Here is a 24,540-nt window from a genome sequence, read left to right on the forward strand (position 1 = left end):
GGTTGGGTCGAGTTTATGGGCTTTTTGGCTCGAGCTTGTTTAGCGCATGATACAAGGAACATGTTCGGACTAATTGAATTAACATTTTACTTCTATTATTTCTTTCTATGTTCACTTTTAACCAATAATTAATACATGAATTAAAAATATGATATAAAACATAGAAAGATATGGTATATCTTTACAACTTATAAAGAAATGGTAGACATGTCCCTAAAATTTAAAACTATTGTTTAAATTTAAAATTTGTATTTTTAGTTCTTATATTTTCAAAAATATTTTTTTTTAATCTCTCAATTTTAAAACTTATATTTTTAGTCTTTAAAATATTAAAAAATATTTTTTAATTTATCACTATCAATTATGATATTATTAGGGACAAATACTTTTTTTTTGAAGTTATAAGTACTAAAAAGATAAATTTTAAATATGACAGATTAAAAGAATAAATTTTGATATTTTAAAAACTAAAAAAAACATATTTAAATTTGGGAGACCAAATAAAATATATAGCCCCAAATTTGGGAAAGTAAAAAATGATTAAGTAGAGATAAAAATAATAAATAAATAAATAAAACTTCTTGAGATCAAAAGAATGACACAAGCCAACCCCAAGCGTGTGGTTCAGCGGTAGGGATTGATCCACGCTTAAACAAGGTCAGGGGTTCGAATCTTGCCTTGTGTATGCAGCCGCGTTAAATCTTGGGGTTAGCTATCCCACCCTTTGAGGTGCCTCCAACGTAGCGAGGAGATTAGTCACTGCTGTCGGCGATGGATACTCCAGGGACGAACAAAATAAGAATGACACAAGCCGTTTGAACCCACCAGAATCACCGTGACCCGCATAACATGTGACTCGCCCAACCAGATGATTCAGTGGAAAATGGCCTAAAATTAGGTGGATTGAGTTGTTGTGAGTAGGACCTCATGGGTCATATGCCTATGCTATCAAGAGAGTGGGCCAGATAGAAGACAAATTTCAGAGAACAAAAATATAAGATGGGTTAAAATAATTTTTTTACTACTTTATTTTTTAATGATATAATTTAAAATATTTTTTTAGTTAATATTTTTATTTTATTTTATTTAGTTCCTATACTTTAAGATAGATATTTTTAATCTTTTTTATTTGCAGTTTGTTATTTTTTTTTGTTTTATAACGTTGTATTGTATTATTTGTGTTAGCAACTTGACATGGAAGATATTCGACTTTGTATTTCTGATATTGAATTTATTATGTTGGAATTACTCTAAATTAAGTCTTTTAGCACTTTATATCTTTTTTTTACTCTCACTTATAACACTCATTATTGAGGCATTTTTCTTTTTTACCTTAAAAAAAATTGAAAACTTTTATCATATTAACACAAAAGAAATAACGTTACAAAATAATTAATGTCAGGAACTAAAATGATTAAAAAAAATATAAAAAACTAAAAAGATATATCTTAAACAATAGGGACCACAAATGACTAATAAGAATAAATATAAGGATTACAAATATCTATTTTAAATTATAAGGACTAAAAGATAAAATAAGTAAAAATATAAGGACTAAAAAAATATTTTAATCTTTAAAATATAATAAATGATATGATAAAGAGAAATAAAAATAAAAATTATATTATATAAAGTTTATATGAATTGTTGTGCATGTATTATTGTTATATTTTGTATGCAACACAAGAGTATGAAATGAACTATAGAAATTATTGCATGAATTATTTTACATGTATCATAAATTATTTGATAAAAAAATAGAAAAATAATATTGAATAAATTCTTTTATGAATTATTTTAGATATATTGAAAGAAAATTTTCTTTAATTATTCTTTTTTTTTCACATTTTTAAAATTTACTTTTATGTTTGAATTTAGGAGTTGTTTAATAGAGGATAAGTTTAAAATTTTCTGAAAACCTTAGATTGAAAATATTAATTTTTCATGTTAGGTGTTTATTTAAAAAAATCTAAAGAAATATTTTTTTTAAAATTATTTTTATCTCAATTTTTTTATAAAAATATTTTTTTAAAAGAATTAAAAATTCAACTTTTCAATTTTTAAAAAATTAAGTATATAAAAAGTCACAATATTCTATTTTAAAATAAAAATATATATAATTGAGCATGATTGATGACATATCTAACATGTGTGACATTATGACATTGAGGAGGATCAGACGGTGGAGGTAGATCGGCGGAGAATGCGGAGTGGATGCATGGAAGGTGGTTGTGGTGGGGTGAGAAGGCACACATTAGCTTCAACTTCAACAAAATCTACACCCATGCAAGAGGGTAATACCCTTTGCCAACCCACCATGGATCCAAAGGAATAAGATCAATATTAGATAGTGATTTTTATTGGGAATAATATATATTAAGAGTTAATAATTCATATATTATTGGTGTAAAGTTTTTTATACTAATAACTAATCATATTTTTTAAATTATTTTATTTTATTTTTATTTAATTAAATGAGAAAATAACATGACACTATTAAAAAATATGATTGATTATTAGCGTAAAAATACTTTACACTGACAATGTATAGGTGATTAACTCATATATTAATTGTAAGATTTATTAATATAATTAATAATGAATGATGGGATATAAGGATATAATTGATAATATAGTAATAAATGTTGTTTTAAAAATTGAAAATGATAAATAAATAAAAAAGGACAGAAAAAATAATAAAATAATGTGATAAGATAAATAATTATTCTATTAAATTCTGTCACATAGTAGTTCTTAGACAAATTTTTACTTTTGTATTAAAGTTGTAAAAAAAAATAATTATAATTGATTAAACAATTGATTATGATGCAAAAATATTTTTTATATTTAATGTTAATTAATAAAATTGGTTATTGATTAAAATAATTAAAAATATTTGACTGAATATTCAATCAAAAATAATATATCATTTTAAGTTAATTATACTTCATTTTTAAATGATAAAATAAATAATATTTCATTTTGTTGAGATATAAATATTATATAATTTTCATGTATTAAAAAAAAAAACTTGCTCCCCTAACTAATACAAACTCATTGCATCCATCTACACACATACATATTTTCCTATTTATTATGTTATTATTTCTGTTAGTGTTTTTAATAGATTGTTTATGACTAAACATTTGTTTCATACTTTGAATAAAAGAGATATATCTTATAGCATCTTCAATGAGTGGTGCTTGCTGAGAAGTTTTGCCGAGAAGTTTTAATGGAATTTTAATTGTTTGAAGTAACTTTCCTGTTAGAACAATCTCACATGATGATGAAAGTTGTTAATTAAAAAAATTCAATTGCTTCAATAAGCAATTTTTCCTTACCATTAAAAAAATATTTTGGATTCAGTGAAAATCACCAAGTAACTATTACATAATCAAATCAAAATTAATATATGTGTGTGGTTGTAAAATTATGAGTTTCTTGAAATTTCTTAAAATTTCTTTCATTGAAACAAAATTGAGTATGAGTTACTTAACAATGACATTACACAATATGACAACTAATCACACATTTAGATATACTAAGCAACTCATAGAATCTATTGTTCAAATATAATAAAACAAACTATTAAAGATGATAATAGTAACAGTAATATATTACTATTGAGTTTCTGCTACACACTTTTAAATAAAAGAGACATTAGAGATTTAATGTTAACAAAATATTAGTTTTAATGCTAACAAACTTAAACGTTTTTATCAGAGAAATATTTTCCAAATCATACTATAAGATGGATTAAATAAATGATAGGTTATGATGACATTGTATTTCAGATGAACCACTTCGTCTGTATAACACAAATACATTTAATATGCATCATTTATGATGTTTGATAACCTAATCATCTCTGTTTATGATAATCCTTAATAAATTGAAAAGAATAAAAACTCATTTGATACTTACACCTCAAAAAGGAACAAAAACATGTTTTTTGTCAAAGAAATGACAAACAAATCTCTCAAAGTATGCAAAGTCTTAGAAAAAAAAGTTATTCTAGATTGACTCACACAATAATTCCTTCGGTTTGAGCAAATAAAAAGTGACAATTTGATAAAATATTTTTAATGCACCAAAGGGCACTTGTCTGTATAAGAAAGAAAGACGAAGATAGACGAAGCAACCTATATAAAGAAACTTAAGGACTTATGGATAAAATAAGAACAACAATTATAAAATCCTCATTTATTTTTTCTGTAAAAATTATGCACTAAATTTGGTTATATCACGTCTTTAAAGTAAAATAACAAGTAATTTTTTAATTTTAACTTTGTGTTATTCCTTGAAGTTTGAAAGGACTTTGTTGTAAAAAATATTTGATTGTTGAAGTTTGAAGAGATTTTGTTGTAAATAATACTTGTAGAAAGACAAGTACACTTGTTCCATAGTTAATACTCGAACTTGTCCCAACTTTGATTGAGAATATCTAATTTGTTGGGTATGACTACGAATATGGATAATATTTAATTTATTAAATCGAATACGGAGACAAGGATAGATATACACATACTCACCTTGTACTTTTATTTGTATTCGTACCTATACCTGTTTTAAATTTCAAGAAACTTAATTTATTTTTTAAAAATTTTACTTAACATTTATGTAATTCTTACTCTTTTTAAAATTTATATCAAATGAAATTTAATTAATGTAATTTTCTAATTGTTACTCTATAATAAAATTCTTTTTTACTTTTTAAAAATACTTAATTATTTTTTGGGCACGTATAGGTATAACCAATACTAGAAGGGAATGGGAACGAGACACAAATCTCATACCCGTTGGGTATGGGACGGGGATGGGGATAAGGTATGAGAACGAGAACAAGGAAGAAGATGGTGAAACTCGTACCCACGTAGTCTCACCCAATTGTCACTCCTAAATACTTGGTTGTTGAAGTCTGAAAAAGTTTTGTTGTAAAAAGTATTTGGTTGTTGAAGTCTAAAGAGATTTCGTTGTTCAAATAATACTTAAATAATTATTTGAAGAGACAAGTCAAATAATATTTACGTTAAGACAAAAGTAGACATTGTTATAAAAGATAGTGAAACTTGATTGAATTAATAAAAAATTAGACATTGTTTCGGTAGTTGAAACAAAATAATATAAAAATATTATATGCTCTTTACTCTTAACTTTTTATTTATACTCTTAAGATCTTGATACTATTTTACTGTTTTAAAAAAGCATTGAGTTTTTGATTGACATTATTCAATTCTTTGTATTGTCTTTTTTTTCTCTCACCACATATCCTATGATCACCAATTCAAATAAAGCAAACGAAATATTAAAGATAATAACAGTAACATAAAAGTTGGATGATGATCCTACAATTCAAATATCCAAGATTGTATGCTTCGTCATCAAATAAATTAGCACTGATCTCTAATATGGGCAATTGGAATGATAATTTGGAACGGTAACTGGAGAAGAGAATTATTGGATAATGAGATTAATTTAGCTAATGATATGTTTCGACAAATTGATGAGATGAAGCCTAGAACTAATTTTGTGGATAGCTGGTTATGGTCTAGAAATAGTTCAGGAGTTATTCTATAAAAAAAAAAATGGTTAGTGTTAATTGCATAATTATGATTCTTCAAGTGTTAATAATATTTTTAAGTTGCTGTGGGAAATTAGGACCCCTTCAAAGGTATTAGTGTTTGTATGGAGTGTATTATTAAATCGGATTCAAATGCAAGATCACTTGGCTAAAAGGAAAAGTATTCAATCCAATGAAAATTTGTCTCGACTTTTTTGCAGAAATCATGTGGAATCAATTGAACATCTTTTATTTGAGTGTTATTTCATTTATCATGTTTGGCAAAATTGCTATTGTTGATTAGGTGTGCAACTACCTTTACCTACTATTTGTGCTTCCATTTCTTTCAATATTTAGGAATCATGAAAAGTAGAAAATTGCATAAATGGAACATGATTATATGGTGTGCTATTATTTATTCAGTGTGGCTGCAAAGGAATAATAAAGCAGCTTGTGCATAAAAGATTATAGAGAATGCAATTTTTACAACATGGAGCTGGATCAATTCTAAAATTAAAGAAATAAATCTTATGTTTTACCACTAGTAACTTCAACCTATGTTATGTATGCAAGAGTTGAAGTAGATTCCATAGTATTGTTTGCTCTCTAATGCCAAATTTATATCGGTTTACTGTAATCATGAACCAATGTATTTGTTGTTTGAATGAAGCTTATTTGCTCGTGATATCTCTGCCATCAATTTGGTACTGATAAATCTTTGTCTTTTTTATAATAATAAAAAAAAAAAGAAAATAAGTTGATGATCCTTAATTTATTGTTGCTTCTATGATGTAAATATCTAATTGAAAATTCTTAAAAATAAGAGAAAGGTTTGGTATAAAAAAAAAAAAAAAAAAAAAAGAACGAGAAAGGTAGTGTGACAAATTGACCAAATTAAGTATGACATGATAATTTAACTTTTACACAATCAAAATAATTAAGTATAATTAATTTAATTAATTGACACATTATGAGTAATTGAATGGTGACTGATTCTTAACTTTCATATCTAATTTGCTAATCAATTTTCCAAAATACACAAATGAATAAATTGTGTTGAATAATATACTACCTCCTTCAATCCTTCTGTATATATAAATTTGTTTTCACATTTTTTTTTTTACAAAACATTCTTCTAATTATCAGTTACATTAATTATATATTTTTCTAAAATATTTTTATTTAATTAACAATTCTTTTAAATAAAAGATAATAAATACTTGAAATTAATTAGATAAAAATTTCTCTTTTATATTTAGGATTGAAGAAAAAAAATTGTCACAGATATTTTTCTCATTCAAACACTAATTAATTAGGTGATAAATGATTAAGTAGAAAGAGAGAAGAATAATTTAAAAAAAAATAATTTAAATTATTGACAAATGTAATGTTTTAAAGTAAATTAACTAATTTTATTAAAATGTGTAATTTAATTAAAAGTATTTTATAATTATGAAAGGAGATACTCCCTTTGATCCTCTATATAAAAAATCAATCTTTATATATTAAACATGAATCTTATCTTACATATGGTATTTCTAAAGGCTTTTTTCTTAAGGAGAGGATTTGTAGATATTTTTTTAACTTCTTATTTAATTCAATTTTTATTTATCATAATTAGTTATAAATTAAATATAAATCTTTTAAAATAAATTATTAATAAATAAATAACAATACTAAAATATAAATTATCTATCATAAAAATAAAAAAAATTAATATGTTTAAAAATATCTAATCATACAAATTTTAAATATAATTTATATATTCAACCGTAATATTTATTTTTATATGTAATTTATTATAAATTTTAATTATATTATAAATATGTCTGTGCACTACATAATTTAAAATATTAGTAAATAACTCATTTACCATAAAAAGTTAAGATGGTAACTTTTCATTAATAATATCATAAAATTAAATCTCATTTCAAAAAATAATCTTTGAATTGGTTGATTTAAATACTGGTAGTATAAATTAACACTATACCTAATTGAAGAGATAACTTTCTTTTATCAATGAGTATAACTTGTATTGTTGATGCATCACTAAATGCATCTACTTACATCAAAGTATAAAAGAAAATTAGTAATTAATACATCTTAAAGTAGATACTTATTTTTTATAATTAGGACAACAAATTTTTTACCATTTATTTCTTATATAAAGAACAAAGGAAGTAGTATATTAATAAAATATATATTTTTACATCATTCAAAATATGAAAAATTAAAAAATGTTTGAAATTTAAAATTTTATCTTATCGAAAATAAAATTAAAATTAACATATAAGAGATATTTCCATTCAAAATTTTTAATTTACAAAATTTCAAAACTTATTTTTAATCGATGGATGAATTAATTAGTATATATTTAGTGTGTACATAGTAGTATATTTAATGTTAACTAATGTAAAATTTCAAGTTTTGATAGGATGACAGTGGTGCCGACAAGAATGACAATAGTAATGTTATCAATAGTGACAATGATGGCATGGAAGGGTGAGTGAATAAGAAAAATTTGAAAAATTAATCTGGGTGAGAAATTGCAATATATATTTTAATAAGTGGTTTAATAACAACCTTTTATTTTAATCTAACGATTGAAAATGATAATTTTCATTCTCACAAAAAAAATGTCATTTTTACAATATTCGTCCACTATTTATATTGATTAAGTTATATAATAGATTAAATAAATTTAAATATATTTATTATAATTATCTTCATTATCAATGTAATTAAACATACCAATAAATAAACCGTATAAAATTTAGGTAAAAAATAATGAATATTGTAACAACTTGAAAACATCAAAATGAAAGGGATAATATTTGTACAAGTATGATATCGTAAAGTTGATGATAACTTTAAATATTAATTTATACTACTTATAACAAGTAGATGTATCTACTTTTTGATTATTCGCCATATAAGAATCACAAAATTAAACATGTTTGACTTGAAGTAATTTTGGGATGAATGATACTCTAAGAAGTTTTCTAAAAAATGTTAGTGAAGACAAAACACTTTGAAAAAGTCTTATGTTGGTTTATAGGGTTATTCGTTGATCCATCTCAAAAAGAATCATTCACGAAGAGTTTTAACTAGTGAAAAATTTTGACCAACAAAAAAGTATATAGTGTATCACCATGAGAAGTGTCTCAGAGTAAAATTGTTGAGACATTAAATTTAAGGTTGTTACAATTATAATAGATAATAAATTATAAAATTTTGAATATTAATTAAACAATCTATAAAATAAAAAGTATTTTATCAAATAATCAATTAAAATATATAATTGATCATTTTGATTAATCTCTAATAATAAATTTTTTACTTATAAAAATTATAATCACAACAACAAATTTAGGACTCTTGCAAACAATTTTAATAGCTTTTTATTTTATTATTAATCTGGATACTCATTTAAAATATGTTAAAAATAACAGAAAGGTAGTCTGCAGTAAATTTCACGAATTAATATTATGACAATTCTACGCAATTAAGACTATTAATTGCTATTCTTTAATTTAATTAAATGTAACTAACACTTAATCAATAAATTGGATGGTCATTAGTTGATCACTCTCATATTTAATTTGTTATTTTAATTTATTTTTAGTGCCGAAATGAATAAAATGTGATTAATAATATATAAACTGTACATATTTATAAGTATTTGCAAATAAATATAAAATATGAAATGAATATAAATTTAAAAGTATTTAAATTTTAGTTTATTTATATGAAATTTTTTTAGTATTAAACAATAAATTTTTAAAAATATTCGATAATCAATTAAAAAATCAAAATCAACCGATAATTTGATGTTGTAATTACCTTATACTCACATGCACGTCATAAGAATGGTCTATTTAGTAGGGTATATATGGTTATAGATGTTTCTCATATAATTTGATTTGATTCTTAAAATAAGATTCACCCAAACCAAATAAAAAAATTAAACATGATTTAGTTGATTTGGTTTAAATAAATTATGAAATCTAAATCAAACTAAATCAAGATTTTATAGCTTGATTTTGTTCAATTTTTGTGGTTTTTAAATTTTATTATTTAAAAATTAATTAAAAATATATAATATTATGTTATTTATTTACGTATAAACTAAGACTAAAAGTATACAAATTCTAAAATATTCTTGTCATGTAATATATTTAACATTAATTCTTTTATCATTATTTTAGTAAAAATAATAATGGTCTACTTAGTAGGGTATTTATGTTTAGAGATGTTTGTAATGTGATTTGATCTTTTATCTTAAAAGTCATTTAAACCAAATAAGAACATTAAGTACGATTTAATTTGGTTTGATTTGAATAAATTATGAAATATGAATCAAACTAAACAATGCAATTTATTTTGGTTCAACTTTTATGATTTTTAAATTTTGTTATTTAAAAGTAAATTAAAAATATATAACATTATATTATTTGTTTAAGATCATATATCAAAAACTTTGCTTCAAAAAAAAAATCATATATCAAAAATAAAAATTAAAAGTATACAAACCCTAAAATATTTGGTTACTTAACATATTTAACACCAATTATTATCTTATTATTTTAGTTAATTTCTTTTAATACAAATTTAGCTATCATATTACATATTTTATTTTGATATATATATATATATATATAATTTGTCACTTAAAAAAATTATATTATAAATAATTTATAAATTTTTTTTCTAAAATTTAATTTTTGATTTGATAAAAAAAATGGAACGAGAAATGATAGCCTTAATACAACCAAGGTCTTGAGAGAAATCAGATGATACTTTCACCAACATCATAGTACAAAATTTAATACTGAATTTTATTTTGATAAGTTTAATAAGAAATTTCAATTTTTAAACATACAACTAAAAGAATTGCAAATGATGAAATTGCTTTCTATCTAAATTAACTATCTAAAATTTAAGAAATTGAAATTACTTTTTTCCGAACAAAATGTTTATAAAAAAAAAAGCGATGGATTTTTTTTTATACATAGATGATGAATTTTTTTTTACAAAAAAAAAATTAAGCATTTCAAATTCATTGAAATTTTAAAAAATTCAACAAATAAAACCTAATAATATATAGTTTAGTTAAATTGTACTTTTATTTCATATATTTTTATTATTTTACAATTTAAATTCCTCTATTTTAAATTAGAGATATTTAGTCCTCTAATTAAAAAAATATGAAATCTCGATCTTCTCATAAAATAGATATCTATTAATCATTAAGTTTTAACATTTAATCATACTTAAAAGATGTGATATTTAGTAATATAACATTTAGAAATAAAATAAACTAAAAAATATGTAAATAAATTTTTTATTAATAAAATAAATATTAATCATTGATAAAAATAGATATAAACAAAGATTTTTTATATGTTTTTTTATTTTTATTATTATATGTCACATTACTAAATATTATGTCACTTAAGTAGTGACAAATCACATACAATGTTAAAATTTAATAATTAACTAATATCAAATTAATGGTATAATTTTTTTTTGTGTTTAAAAAAAAGACTAAAATCTTTATTTTAAAATAGAGAGAATAAAATTGAGAATCAACAAAAATAAAAAAAAACCAAAAATATAATTTATCTAACATTTTTTTTTAATTATCTACAAAATTAGTTTGCGAATTTCATCTTCAAAATAGTATAAAAGAACATGACATTGAAGATGTTACTAGTAGGAAAAAGAGGTACCTCTCTTAATTTTTAAAAATTTAAAACAAAATAAAAAATAGATAGTTAATTAGAGTAAACATTAAAATTTATTTGTATATTAGATTATATATTATCCACATGCTATAACTAAAAATTATAATAAATTATATATTCTAATAAATATTATATTTGAATATATGTATATATAATATTTAATTATTTATAAATACATATTATTTTAAAAATATTAAAATTTAATTTACAAATAATAATGGTAAATAAAAAATTAATTAGATAAGAAATTAAACGATTCCTTAAAAATTTTCTTGTTAAAAAAAATCCTTAAAACTATTATTGTGTAAGATCAAAAATTATGTTTAATACATAGGGATTAACGATTTCTTTTTCTTTCTTAATAATTAATATTAAAAAGTTATAATAGTCCACGTAGAAATCAAAAATAGTTATATAGATATACTTGAATATTTTAAAATTTTATACAATCAACTATTTTAATGTCAATTTGTCTTAAAGAAGACATTTTCAAATTTATAACAAATTCTAAATCAATTATATATATATATATATATATATATATATATATATATATATATATATATATTAAATAGGAACAATTATCTTACTAATTAAGAGTCTTTTTAAGATCTTTTAGTTTTTAGAAATTCTTTGCTTCATACCAACTTTAGTTTTTATTCATTATATTTATTTATAAATTAAATTTTAATATTTTTAAAATAAATTATCAATAGATAAAATAATCTTGTGATAAAATATAAATTATTTCTTATAAAATTTAAAATATAATTTATATATAGTTAAATATTTATTATATATAGTTAATTTTTTTCATAAATTATATATAAATAAATATTATATTTAATTATATAAAGTATATTTAAAGTTTAAATAAATATATTATATATATAATATATTTTATATTTATAATAAATAATTTATATTATAGGACAAAATTACTTTTAGTTATTAATATTTTATTTTAAAAAATTTAATTTAATAAATAAGAACATATTTTAATTCGTGTTACTAATTAAGAAATCAAATATCATGTTGGCACTTCAAGTATATTTAGGTGTCGTCGAGTGCTTACACTAATCCTGGATATGCTTTCATACGTTTTCTTCAATTTAGCGAAAATAAGATTTTGAACTGTAATGTCACATTTAGAACCATCAATCCTGAAAAGACTTGTTATTTTTTCTCCATTTCTATGGTTAATGCATATTATCAACTAAGTTGCTAGAGGTGAACAAGGAAAGGCCATTCAGAACCATTAATCCTGAAAAGACTTGTCATTTTCTCTCCATTTCTATGGTTAATGTATATTACCAACTAAGTTGTTAGAGGTGAACAAGGAAAGACCATTCAGAACCTCTTATTACTGTCAAATAATAATAATAAGAAGAAAAAGTCAACCAATGCAGCTTTCACCTACTTAAACATAAGATCATATTAAATTCATTTTTATTCCGTAACACATAAATACAATAAAATCTTTCACATATGTTAATACCTCTATGTGAACGAAATTAAGTGTGTTTAATTTATCATTTAAAAAGTACTTATGAGAATTTACTTAATATTGAATAATTGTTCATGTAATTTGGTACATTGAAAAATTTACTATAACAAGTTTACATGCCCATTTTCGTGAGTACAAGTTACTAACTCTTGCTTAAAGTGTAAAACACATTTTATTATTTACTAATTACAAATAATGTAAGACTTTTTTTTCTTTTGGAATACCACACACATATATGTACAAGATTAAGAATACAAGTATGTTACTGTTTCATAAACTTATGTAAGTCAACTCATGTTACTAAACATGATACGTAGTTTGGCATGAAAGTAGCACACATAAATTTGCAATCAATCATTCATCATGAGATAAAAATACATGAAAATGGGCAAGAATACAAGGAACAATAAACAAAAGCTAATTAACATCTCACATCATTCAACATGGATATATTAGAATTCACCCCACAGCCTTTAACAAATCAACAAGCTGCATAATTATAATTAACCAGGCAATGAAGAATGAGATATAAACAAGTACGTGAAGTCAATGACGACTAAGGACGTAATCCCAAGAGAATGGTTTAAAAACCTGAGGATCCTTAGACTCCATGAAACTCAAAAGACCCTCAAAAAGGTGCATATAAACTAACCAATCACCATTCCCAATAGGAGAAGGCATTGGCATGACGTAACCAGCATCTCCACCCCATGGAAAATGGTACGATGCAAACACAGGCTTCCCCCACCCAAAGTCAACCTTTGACACAGGGAACCTTTGTCCAGAAGAAACCACAAAACGAGGTCCCTCTTCATTTTCATGGCCACAATAGATCCTAGCAACCCCAGGGACAGGTCGGTGTGCCTCCACCCAATCAACAAGTCCCAAAAAATGCTCCTCTGTCACACCCATCTCCAAAAACTCGTGAACTTTCTCCGCCACCCAACTCAACGGCTTTTCAACAAGCTCCTCCACCTGTTTCCCACCGTAGGGGATTGAAAGCACGTTACCGAAATACGAACCCATGTTCTTGTCGCCATTGCTCAGTCTCTTCCTTCCATCAACCACAACACCCATCTTCGCAACAACCTTTCTCTGACCATCAACACCAGCAGCAGCAGCTTCAGCAACCGTCTTCCACAAGAAGGCGGAGAAAGACTGGAGCCTTGTGCGCTTCACACCGTTTGAGCTAGCGAGCGCCTGCATGCGGTTCAGGTGGTCGCTTGTGACGTAGTATATGCGACTAATGAGTGGTTCAGATTGAACTCCGAACTTAGGAGGAGGTAGTGCAGCCATGGGAGCGTACATGTCATGAAGTGAAGGGTGGTCAATGGAAGGTGGGCGTCGTGGGAAGAGAAGGGACCGTCGGAAACAAGGATGGGCCGAGATTATGGGCTTGTTGGGCTGGGCTATCTCGGCCCATGATACGAGGAACATGTTCGCAGAATAGGCGTCACCTATGCGATGGTCCAGAGCACATGCCACTACTAAACTCCCACACTTGAGACCAGTTGCCTGCAAAATTCCAAATATATAAATATGTGATTAATGTGTCTTCCTTTATGTTACAACAATTTTTAATTATTTAATATAATAAAACTTGTGTTGTAACTTGTACGTGCATGTTAATTTACTTAATTTGTAGCACCTGAACAGCGAGGACACCATGCTTCTTTTTGGGCACAAGCTTCCCTTCAATGGTGTCATCTGGGTTGTACATGTTGAGACGGTGTAGTTCCACGTCAGCCACAGCTTCGACAAAATCTACACCGCGGTTACTGCAAAACAGTTCAGGCTCACCCGTGGAGTTGGTCACCACTTCACCCGCAAGAGGGTAGTAGTAAACTAGAGCCTGAGCCAAGGCATTTTTGAGGGACCCTACCATGGAAGGAAAGGACATTGACGAAGGATTTTTGTAGCAAATGAAGACACTAAAGTCGAGTGGGGGAATGAGAAGATCAAGGTTAGATAGTGGGAGCCAGTGCTCTTGCATTGGAAGCTCTGGTGCCACCACCTCCACCTTGCTCACACTCACAATGAATCCTTCTCCCGAAACCATTTTTTGGAAATAAAATATGAAGACTATCAACTATTAATGAAGGGTTTTGTTTGGCTTATTGAGGCACACAAGGTATAAGGGTCGTCCTATGAATTTAAAGGAAGTGGCCTAGAGAGATATGCATGCATGGTCGTACGCGGGCTAGGGTTTGTTAGTCCCTAGTGGGGGTATCTTATCATTTATAGTCGATGTCAATGTTAGTTGAGACTCGATATTGGATAAAATTTACATCATTTTCATTATGAAATCACATTTTCTTTTACTTTCCTGGCTACACTTTTACATGCTTGGACAACATCGTATTTTCCACTGTAACTCACTGCCACAATAAGTTGGAGTCTCGAATTCTGTTTTGTATCCTCCTCTGCACTAGCTATCATTGTCTTTAGAGACTCCGGGAGCTTTGATGAATCTCCAATTACTGATATTCGAATTCCTTCCCTAAAACAAAGGATAAAATATTTGGTTATGATCACAACAATCAAACCAATATATAATTTTAATATATTTTTGGTCTTTCAAATAGGTAAGTTTGTTCTTCTTTTTTTTTCCTTCAAATTTAAAATAATCTTTTTAGTCATTAATTTAAAGAGAAAAAACTTAATTTATATGTTCAATTATTGTTAATAAATCGACTAAACAAAATCCACTTATTATTAACAATGTACACTCTTGATTGTTATTCGTTGGTGAAAATATTATAATAAATTTAATTAATGTTACATGATTGACTTAATTTATTTGGTCAATGATGCTGCATGTTATTATGAGAGACCAAAACAACTTTTTCTTTTTAAATTGTAAGCATAGTTTTAAAAATAGGACCGGTTATCGAACCGGTTAAGGTATTAGGTCAGTGGGTCAAAGGTTGAACCGGTGGGTCACTGGTTGAACCGCATGACTCGATTTTTATTAAAAAATATTCATATTAAATATATTTATACTTATAAATTTTAATAAATTCATATCTTATTTTAAATTTAAATTTTTCTATCTTATTTAAAATTATTTTTATTTTTATTTTGTAAAAAAATACATAAAAAAATTACATGTTAAACGGTATATTAATACAAATTAAAAATATAAATAATATGTACATATATAATATGCTTGCAATTAATATCACAAAATAATATATGTAATATTTACATAGATATTGAATTATTAAATATATAATTTAAAATTAATAATATACTATAAAAGTTATTTAAGTTGTATATATTGCAAACAAATATATTAGAACAAGTAGTCATTGTTATATTTAATAAGACTCCTTGCTTTTTCATTAAGAGATTCAATTTTCATTATTATTTTTGTGATTTATGATCCCTTAAAAAAATTATAAAAAAAAAAAGCGGTTGAACCGGTTTGACCCACCGGTTCACCGGTTGAACCGGAAAATTGACCGGTTCAATCCGGTTTGAAACGGGTCGACTGCATAACCGATCTAACTTCAGATTCGGACCGACTGGATTGAACCGGGTCGACTGCATAACCGATCTAACTTCAGATTTGGACCGGCTGAACCACCGGTTCCCGGTCCAACCGGTCCGACCGGCCGGATTGGTCCGGGTTTTAAAACACTGATTGTAAGTATTAAAAAAATTCATTTTAAATAAAAAGACTAAAAAAGATATATCTCAAATTTAAGAGATATTTTAATTAACACCCTGCAGGCTGCATCGAAAGTGGTTGTAAGTTCGTAACCTGACGTGATGGAGAGAAGACAATTATAGAAAGGAAAAAAGCAAACTGTGTCTTTCCTCTACGACTCTAAGTAATATTTAGACCACAAAGAAAAACATAGAAAAGAACAAAATAGAACCCCGACACGACCAAGATAATTTTAAGTAGTATAGTGACACTTGTTAAGCCTGTAAGCGATTTAACCTTTTTAACATAACCTAAGAAAAATAATATCACTGAGCTAAATCTACCAAACTACACTACTACTGCTACTATTTTCTCAAAATATATAATAATAATAATAATAATTGTATCTCTCTGGAATACACTCGTAGTCTTCTGGGTGGTGAAGGGCCGAATGAGTATTCTAATAGAATATTCTGGTGAAGGGGTTGGTACCTGCAAAAGGCACTCCAACGCTCAAGTCAGGACAAGCACGAGTATCTAGGATAATTAATGAACAGTGACGTTACCTTTTTACTTGAGTTATTTATACTGACATTTATGAGCCCTGACCCCTCTGGGCCCTATGACAAGATTACCATATTAGGTAATACGCCTCTAATCGACTTATCAATGTGATTAACTCTTAACTCTTGATTAAGGATAATTCTTGTCCCCTGATTAATGATAGTTCATATTCCATAGGTATCCAATGGCCGATCAGCCGTCGGCCACCTGGTTCAGCCTTTTAGGTGCCGATTGGGTGTCGGTCACCTGGTTCGGTCTTTCAGGTGCCGATCGGGTGTCGACCATATGATGGCCGAAAGGCCTTGCCAGTACACTTGCCCCCCAGCCTTGGGGAAGTTGTACCTTCTTCAAGGGTATAGCGGTTAAGGTATGAGAGAAGTTGAAAGGTTAGGGTCATCATTGTCGTTGGATCTTGTAGATTTATTGGTTTAGGGTTTTAAATATTTGAATTTTTCCCGCCTTTCTCCATAGCTATATATAGCATTGTGTGGTAGGGCCTCTCACGCGTATCGCTTTCAGCCGAGTAGTATCATTTGAGCAAATCCGATCCAGCAGCACGTGTCGAGTGATCGTTTCAATCTCAACTTTCTGGTAAGTTTTATTGGATGGCTACTGCTTCCGAGAGCTCTTCGGCGAGTGGGGTTCGGTCATCATCGTCCGAGGGGTCGTTGTCTAGGGCTTCGGGGTCGTTGCGTAAGGAGACGTCATCGCCGAATGGGGACAGGTCTAGCGAGGACGTGAGTACTTTCGAAGAGACCTCAACCAGTGGGAGTGAAGAGGTGTTGATCCGAGTCAAGCGTATATCCCATCGGCAAAAGTATGGACCTTCCGAGGTACCTAGGTACGATTGGGTCAATGGAGAAGTGACTTCCTACTATTCTCGCTACCGAGATACCACCATGATAACCAACTTATTGGGGTACACCAAGTGTCTGTATTTCAACTCTAGCGAGAATCCGTATCCGATTGGCGTGCGTGCTTGCCGAAACAACGCATTTCCCGATCCGGACGTGGTGTGCTTGGATAAGCAAGCCGATAGGATGGCCTCGTTCTACATTTATGATTGCCTTTTGCGAGACCTTAAGGTGAGACTACCATTTGATGAGTTCACTATGGGAGTGCTTAAGGTCTTAAACGTTGCACCAACCCAACTACACCCGAACAGCTGGGCCCAACTTCAAGGTTTCAAGCATCTATGCCTATGTGTGAACATTAGGCCTTCACCTCTACTTTTTCTTTCTTTCTATTCGTCCCGCCCTTCAGATTTGGCCAAATGGGTGTCTCTTAGCCAAGTAGGGTCTCGGCAGCTATTGGATAGCTTTACGTCGTCGTACAAGAATTTTAAAGCGGGATTTTTCCGAGTGACCATTCGTCCGAACGGGAGGCGTTTCTTCTTTGGGGTTGACGACAATAGCTTTTTTCCGTTGTACTGGACCCGTGCCCCTCGACCGTATGATGTAGTGCCGGATGAGATGCTCACAGCCGAAGAGCAAAGGGATTTGCAATTTTTACTTCAACTTCCTAGGCGCTTGCTGACTAAGGCTTTAATAAACGTAGTTGAGTCTTCCCGATGGGAGAATGATTTGATAGGTATGTAACTTTCCTATTTCGGGCTTTAAGTAAATTCCTATTGATGTTTACTTGGTTATTGGTGCAGGAATCATGGTGACAAGTGGTGCCGATGAGTTCAACATCCGCAATCTTTTGGCTGGCCGGATGCAACAGGCTAGGGCTTCGGGGGTTGTGGGCAGTTCGGCGCTTGCCCAAACGCCTCGTCCAGAACAAGATGACCGAACTCCACCTACCCCGGAACGAAAACGCCGAAAAGTGAGGAAGGGGAAGGAGGTTATTCAGGAGGGGCCGAAGCGAAAAAGTAATGAGGAGAGGCCGGAAAAGACCAAGAAATCCAAGCACTCAGTGTCCTCTCCGGGTGGGACAATTATTTGTGTGCCCCCCATGCTAATGTCTAGGGCCTTTCTGAGTGAAGAAGTCACTGTCGAGTCACTGGTTCAACCAAACGCAGTCTCGGATCATGGCCACGAGTTCTTAGGCCAGTTGGATACCATGGCCAAATGGAAATATTTTTGTGAGGTACAGTCTCGGTCGCTGGCACTCGCGCATCACCTCGCTATGGAGCCAATCGGCGAGTTGATTCAATTGCGACAAAGGGTTGAGGATGCCGATAAGGCCACAGTCGAGGCCATGGCGGCTGCAGAGGAGGCATCCGCGAAAAGTCGCCAACTTGCAGCCGAGCTTGACGTGCAGCGGCGCAACAATGATACTCTTCGGTTGGACATGCAAAAAGCGGCGAACGAAGAAAAGCGCCGAATGGAGGAAACTAAGGCGGAACTAGAGCGGGTGAAAGGGCAAGCCAAGGAGCGTATCGTGGCCTAGCATGAAGCTGGGTTTCGCCATGCTCTTCGGCAAGCACAACACTTCGGTCGCTTTAGGGAAGGCTTTGAATTTGACATGTCGAAAGATTTCTACCAATGATCTTTTATGTCTTTTCAGGATATGCCCGAAGGGGCTGTCCCCGACAGCGACGCGCCGAATGATGACCTCGAAGATGAGGGGATTTCAGATGCTTCGGATGGTGAGGCTGAAACCCAACAGGAAGAGCCGAACCAAGATCAAGACAGCGAGCCCGAGGTGCAAGATGACGCGGGCAACAACACCGAAGAGTAATCATGTTGGGGACTTGGGTTTTTGTATGGTAGGCCGATAGAGCCTTTTTAATTTGATTGCAATTTACTTTTGCTTGTAATGCTGGCCGATAGAGCCTTTTGACGTTCATTAAATGACAAGTGCTTGTTTTTGAAGAAACTTGGAATTGGACTATGTATGACGTGCACTTTTATTTTGATTGTTTTTTGGAACATAACATTGGATACCTATGGAATATGAACTATCATTAACCAGGGGACAAGAATTATCCTTAATCAAGAGTTAAGAGTTAATCACATTGATAAGCCGATTAGAGGCGTATTACCTAATATGGTAATCTTGTCATAGGGTCCAGAGGGGTCAGGGCCCATAAATGTCAGTATAAATAGCTCAAGTAAAAAGGTAACGTCACTGTTCATTAATTATCCTAGATACTCGTGCTTGTCCTGACTTAAGCGTTAGAGTGTCTTTTGTAGGTACCAACCTCTTCACCGGAATATTCTATTGGAGTACTCATTCGGCCCTTCACCACCCAGAAGACTACGAGTGTATCCCAGACAGGTACAATAATAAATAACACATCAACAATAAAAAATTTGTTAGCTTTTGTTCGATATTAAACAAGTGGCAGACCTTTTATGTGATAGGAGAGTCATGACTCCCCAAACTTTTTTATTAAAATAATTATATATATATATATATATATATATATATATATGATTATTTTGTAAAATTATTTGTGAATGATAATCTTTTTTCTTGAATTTTATTATTATGCATGTTTATTTTGAGTAGAGAAAATAAGAAATTTTATTATTTTTTTAATTAATAAAAAAATATAATTTATATATAAAAATTAATTTGATATTTTCAAATTTTTTATTGAAGTTCTGCCACTAAACTGGAAAATACGATTGATATGTATGTGTCGTGTTTTTATATTTTTTTCATCAATCATAAATTATTAAAAATGGTAACTAAGTTTGTTAAGTTTTATAAAAATTTTGTTAAAAATTATTATATTAAATATATTTTTTTAATTGATGAGAAGGTAAAAAAAATATAAATAATATATATATATATATATATATATATATATATTTTTTTTTTTATTGAACTCATATTGTTATTATCATGTTGTTATTATTAAAATTAATATATAAACAATATATATTGAATATCTCATTAAATTTTTATCATTTCTTCTCATTTTATTATTACTCTTGTCACATTACTTATTATATTCTTATATTTCTTTTTCTCTTTTATTCATGTATAAATATATATATATATATATATATATATATATATATATATATATATATATATGAATTTTTTATCCTTGAAATGATAATAGGATATGATACTTTCACGACTATCATGTGAAAAGATAATGACACATACTTGAAATTTTTAAACAAAATACTATTGTCTACTTAATAATTAGTTATAATTTAATAGTATTCAATTTGTTAAATCGATGAACCATAAAACTTGGTAAAAAAAATTCACCTAAAATTTCAAAAGATTTCCTTGAATAAATATGTTTATCAAAGTAAGACTTTAATGATTGTAGTACATATGGATATATATGGATTAGAGTTTCCTTATTATTATTTCTTCCATTTTACTTTTGTCTAATTTTCCTCTTATTTTTTTACTTTATTTTTCATCACCTTTATTTATTTTTCTCTTTTACCTTAATTTCCTTCTTATTTTACTTTTAACTTTTTCCTTTACAAATTAAAACAAACAAAATGTTTTTAAGTGTGTAATTGTTTTTTTTCATAAGAATAATATAATATACTAAATTGGTAATCTAGAGTGTTTCAGTACTGATCAGTGTTTCATCATTGAAACATTAAGTAATGCTATATCCACGAAAGCAGAAAGGTGATTGTCTGATATATATCACATTATACATTCGTTAATAAGTTATATCATATATATTATAATATTGAGTAGTTGAGTAGGGCATTTCTTCTTCATTTCTGATTGTAAATTAAAACTCATTAATTTGGATCAATTAATAAAATTAAATACAATAAGGATTTAATAATCTTCCCATATTATTAGTGTAAAAAAAAAATTCCAACCAATAAAAAATTGTGATAAATATAACTTTTAAAGTAATTATTGTGAAATTTAATAAATTTATCATGTATAAAAATTTCTAAAATATATATCTATATTATTTGATATATTAACAAAACATAAAAATCATAAATTTAAGACTAACATCAAGTTAATTAACAACTTTTAACCACCACTACTAGAATTTCTTTTATTACATGTGAATTTTCTTGTAAATTTTTTATAAAAATTTGCAGTAAACATTGTTCTTAAAAAATTTTCTGTGAAATTTTATCTCTAGGTAATACATTCGTGGATAATGTTTTTGCAAATTTTAAAATTCGCAAGAAATTTTCCTACGAAAAAATTGGCAAGAAAGTTTCATACGAAAAAAATTCGCAAGAAAGTTCCACAAGAAACTTTTTTGCGAATTTTTTTACAAGAAAAAAAATCAAAGAAATTATTATTCAGAAGTAATTTTTGTACAATTGTTATTAATAATTCTCCAATCAAATGTTTAAAATGAAATCATCTAAAGCATGTAAATTATAGGTTTAACACTCAACTATATATACAAAATCAACTTATAAGGTGAGTGCTGTCCCAACTTATATACTCTTTAATTATTTTATTTTTAATCGATGTGGGACTTGAGATAGATCTTTTAATTCTTAAACTTATAAATTTTCATATATATATTTTTTCCCTACGAATTAAAATTTGCAGGAAAATCTACAAGAAAAGTTACATGCAAAATTTTTCTATCATTTAGTAAACATTACTTGTAAATTTATTTTTACAAGAAAATCCGCAAGAAACAAGATAAAATTCTTACAATATTTTCTACAAATTTTTACCATGGAAACTTTTTTTATGATTATTAAAATTGTAGTAAAATTTGCAAAAAAGAAATTGTGGGATTATTTTTCATAAAAAAATTTGTAAAAATTTCTATAAATTATTTTTCGCAAATAAATTTGCAAAAATATTTTGTAAAATTATTATTATAAGAAACACTACTAGAATTTTTTTATTACATGTGACTTTTCCTGCGAATTTTTATGAAATATTCGCAGGAATTGTTGTTCTTACAAATTTTTCTGCGAAATTTTATCTGCAGGTAATAGCTTCGTGGATAATATATTTTTGCGAATTTTAAAATTTGCAAGAAATTTTCCTGCAAAATTTCTTGCGAAAAAATTCGCAGGAAAGTTTCCTGCAAATTTTTTGCAAGAAATTCTGCAAGAATATTTTTTACGAAAAAAATTAAAGTAATTACTATAAATTCTATCAATAATTCTTCAATTTTTAAATGCTCACAATGAATTCATCCGAAACATTTGTTTCCATGCCTCCAACATGTGATACATAATCTTTTAAATTCTAAAATTGTAGATTATAAGCCTAACACTCAACCATACAAATCAACTTGTAAGGTAAGTGTTGTCCCAACTTATATACTCTTTAATTGTTTTATTTTCAATCAATGTGAGACTTGAAGTTTTTTTAAAATATTAAACTTATAAATTTAAATATATTTTTTTTTATTTTTCTTGCGGATTAAAATTTGCAGGAAAATTCGCAGGAAAAGTTACCTGCAAAATTTTTCTACTATTTAGTAAACATTACTTACGAATTTATTTGTGCAAGAAAATCTGCAACAAACAAAATAAAATTCTTACAATATTTTTTGTAAATTTTTATCATGGAAAAAAATTTCTATGATCATTAAAATTGTAGTAAAATTTGTACGAATATTTTTTTGCAAGAAAATTGGCAAAAATTTTCTGTGAATATTTTTTTGCAAAAAAATGACACTTTTCTAATAGTGAAAATTTGCAAAAAAAAATCTGTTAATATTTTTTTATAAGAAAATTCGTAAAAAATTAACATTTTTTTAATAGTGCACGTCGAGTTGATGTTTGTATATATTTGATATTTGATTTCATAATTTCATTGCGTCCAGTAGGATCCACATCCTATGACAGCTAGCACTTGTTGTTTCATCATATTTTGTTCTTTTGACGAGATTTTTTTAATGTAAATGCACTTATACAACGTCAAGCAAACAGGCATAAAAACCTCTGAATTGTTGACAAAAAGAAACACACTGGTATAGAAGAATTCCAAATGTCAATAATATACTATAAAAGACTACCAAATGCATTAGTTTTAAAGCACTAATCACAAGGATTACCAAAAGAACTAAACACCACTAATCTCCTCAAAACTCTAACATAAGAGAGAAAATGGGCCATGTATAGTGTAAAATAGTTTACATCTTTCATCAAATCACAAATTACTATGTATGTATGATAAGTTAATTTGTTTATTTATATAATAATTATTTTAAAATTCATATTAATAATGATTTCAAACTAATTAACTATATAAAATATACGAGTCACATCTCTTGTATATCCTTAATTGAACCTGTGGAACTAACAACGATCCATCATTCTACTTGAATGTGATGTACTTCAAAAATAATGTCATGATCAAAGGCTGAGAAGTCTGAGACAAATTATGTTGATTACATTGCAATTCTGGGGGGTGGTGGGGGCAGGTTCATTACTTTTGTCAAACAGTGATACAAGTGCACTTAATCAGAGGAGACAACCAAATCCAACATGTGGAATCCCAAATCCAGGTCCATATTGCTCTCGTTATTGCTTTTTTCACAATCAAATTAAAATTGAAAAATCTGTCGCAATTGTCAACGTAACTACGTCTAAATTTAAGTTGAAAATTAGATTGGTTTAGGTACGAAACC

The 24,540-nt window shown here is 27.9% G+C and overlaps 1 protein-coding gene across 1 annotated transcript; it reads right to left on the minus strand.

Annotated features, from left to right (window-relative positions):
• Positions 1-13,138: 13,138 nt before the first annotated feature.
• LOC109792019 (coniferyl alcohol acyltransferase) lies at positions 13,139-15,740 on the minus strand. Its single transcript, XM_020351400.3, has 2 exons — positions 14,463-15,740; positions 13,139-14,329 (listed from the first exon to the last, which is right to left on the minus strand). The coding sequence occupies exons 1-2, from the start codon at positions 14,871-14,873 to the stop codon at positions 13,361-13,363; spliced, it is 1,380 nt and encodes a 459-aa protein (XP_020206989.1). The 5' UTR covers positions 14,874-15,740; the 3' UTR covers positions 13,139-13,360.
• Positions 15,741-24,540: the final 8,800 nt, after the last annotated feature.

This window comes from Cajanus cajan, chromosome 9, assembly GCF_000230855.2.
Source record: "Cajanus cajan strain Asha chromosome 9, NIPB_CcT2T_4, whole genome shotgun sequence".
In the NCBI taxonomy this organism is placed as follows: Eukaryota; Viridiplantae; Streptophyta; class Magnoliopsida; order Fabales; family Fabaceae; genus Cajanus; species Cajanus cajan.

What these genes read in the sequence shown, in the direction of transcription:
- LOC109792019 (XM_020351400.3), bottom strand. Translation starts at nt 14,873, where the DNA reads ATGGTTTCGGGAGAAGGATTCATTGTGAGTGTGAGCAAGGTGGAGGTG. An exon ending in ATGGTGTCCTCGCTGTTCAG is followed by an intron (nt 14,330 to 14,462) that starts GTGCTACAAATT and finishes GGAATTTTGCAG; the next exon opens with GCAACTGGTCTCAAGTGTGG.